General features: G+C 40.7%; 1 protein-coding gene across 1 annotated transcript; it reads left to right on the top strand.

Moving 5' to 3' along the window:
* Positions 1–214: 214 nt before the first annotated feature.
* Positions 215–1130, top strand: LOC116259879 (uncharacterized). Its single transcript, XM_031637855.2, has 4 exons — positions 215–359; positions 430–547; positions 647–738; positions 898–1130. Exons 1-4 carry the CDS (start codon positions 344–346, stop codon positions 960–962), a joined length of 291 nt encoding a protein of 96 aa, XP_031493715.1. The 5' UTR covers positions 215–343; the 3' UTR covers positions 963–1130.
* Positions 1131–1465: the final 335 nt, after the last annotated feature.

The raw sequence follows: 1465 nt of genomic DNA, 5'->3' as shown, positions 1-1465 counted from the left end.
TATATATATATATTGAAGTTAGGCCGACTATGCTTGTGATCAAAATGACATTTTTTATTTCATGACTGTCATAAAAAAATGCATTTGAGGATCAAAATTTTCAGCAACAAAATATATTTTTTGTAATAATTTCTAATTTTCTAATGATACAAAATAAAAGAATAGATATACCAAACTCATTTGAATATTTTGGGCCACTTAAGGTAAGCCGACAAGCCCTAGGTCAGGCTGATCGACCGAGGCTGGGTGAAGACCAACCCACTCCGTTGCTCTCTCTTTATCCATCTTCAGCTTCGGGATTTCTCGGCTTCGCGACTCCGGAGATCGCTAAGGGGCAGGCGCGATGGTGTGCGAGAAGTGTATGCAATCATCAGCATCGGCACCTCTCTTTCTCTATCTGATTTCTGATATGTGGGGATTTGGGCACAGGTGAGAAGAAGCTCGCGAAGGTGATCGTCCCCGACAAATGGAAGGAAGGAGCCAGCAACACCAACGAGAGCGGTGGCCGCAAGATCAACGAGAACAAGCTCCTCTCCAAGAAGAATAGGTCTCTCTCTCTCTGTAGATGCTTTTTCTTTCCTTGTTGGTATACAAAATTCGTATTCTTGTTGCTGTGCGGTTTGTAAAAATTTCACGTTTCTCTCAGATGGACGCCTTACGGTACGACGAAATGCATCATATGCAAGCAGCAAGTGCACCAGAATGCCAAGTATTGCCATACTTGTGCCTACACCAAAGGTATCTTGCAATTCCTCTCGGACCATGTTGCTCAATGTTTCTCTTTCTTTGCCCACATGGAGAATTGGTTTTCTTTTTCTGATATGCTGGTTTAAGATGGTGGGTGGGATCAATTGGGGTTCCTCTCCTGGACCTGATCTTTGGTTGAATCTCCTGCAGGTATCTGCGCTATGTGTGGGAAGCAAGTGCTTGATACAAAGCAATACAAGCAAAGCAATGTGTAAAAAACGACTTTGATTTGGATATAGTGTATGGAATTTGCCCGTTTTCCCAAAATGTCTAGTTTTTTGGTTTATTAGCCTAAGGGAATTGGGTACTTCTCCTTGTAAATCAAGTCACTTGCGATATACTTTTACTTTTCACGTAAAGATTGAAACCATTATTAGGACCAATCTCTATCCGGACCTTTTCTCGTATGTGTTTCTTTTTTGCCTCGTGCTTTAGTTAGATTTTCTGATGCCTCAGTGGAATTTTGTGGAGTGGACTGTTGGACTGGAAGATGACACGCACTATTTTTTACGGTTTCCCCTAACTATTTCCACATGTATATACTGTTTTATCAAGTCATGTGTTCTTCTGGTTACTATCGAGCCGGACCTTTTCATTCTTTTTCTTGCTAGGCATGTTGTGTTTTAATCTGTTGACATATTCTTCACTACGTGGTTTTTTATGTCTTCATTTGATTTTATTTCATGAATTCTTGTTTCCTATGAATCAGTACTTGGCA

Source organism: Nymphaea colorata, chromosome 9 (genome assembly GCF_008831285.2).
Source record: "Nymphaea colorata isolate Beijing-Zhang1983 chromosome 9, ASM883128v2, whole genome shotgun sequence".
NCBI classification, from domain to species: Eukaryota; Viridiplantae; Streptophyta; class Magnoliopsida; order Nymphaeales; family Nymphaeaceae; genus Nymphaea; species Nymphaea colorata.
This window is presented reverse-complemented; position numbering and strand designations above follow the sequence as displayed.

What these genes read in the sequence shown, in the direction of transcription:
- LOC116259879 (XM_031637855.2), top strand. An exon ending in CTCCTCTCCAAGAAGAATAG is followed by an intron (nt 548 to 646) that starts GTCTCTCTCTCT and finishes CGTTTCTCTCAG; the next exon opens with ATGGACGCCTTACGGTACGA. An exon ending in TACTTGTGCCTACACCAAAG is followed by an intron (nt 739 to 897) that starts GTATCTTGCAAT and finishes AATCTCCTGCAG; the next exon opens with GTATCTGCGCTATGTGTGGG.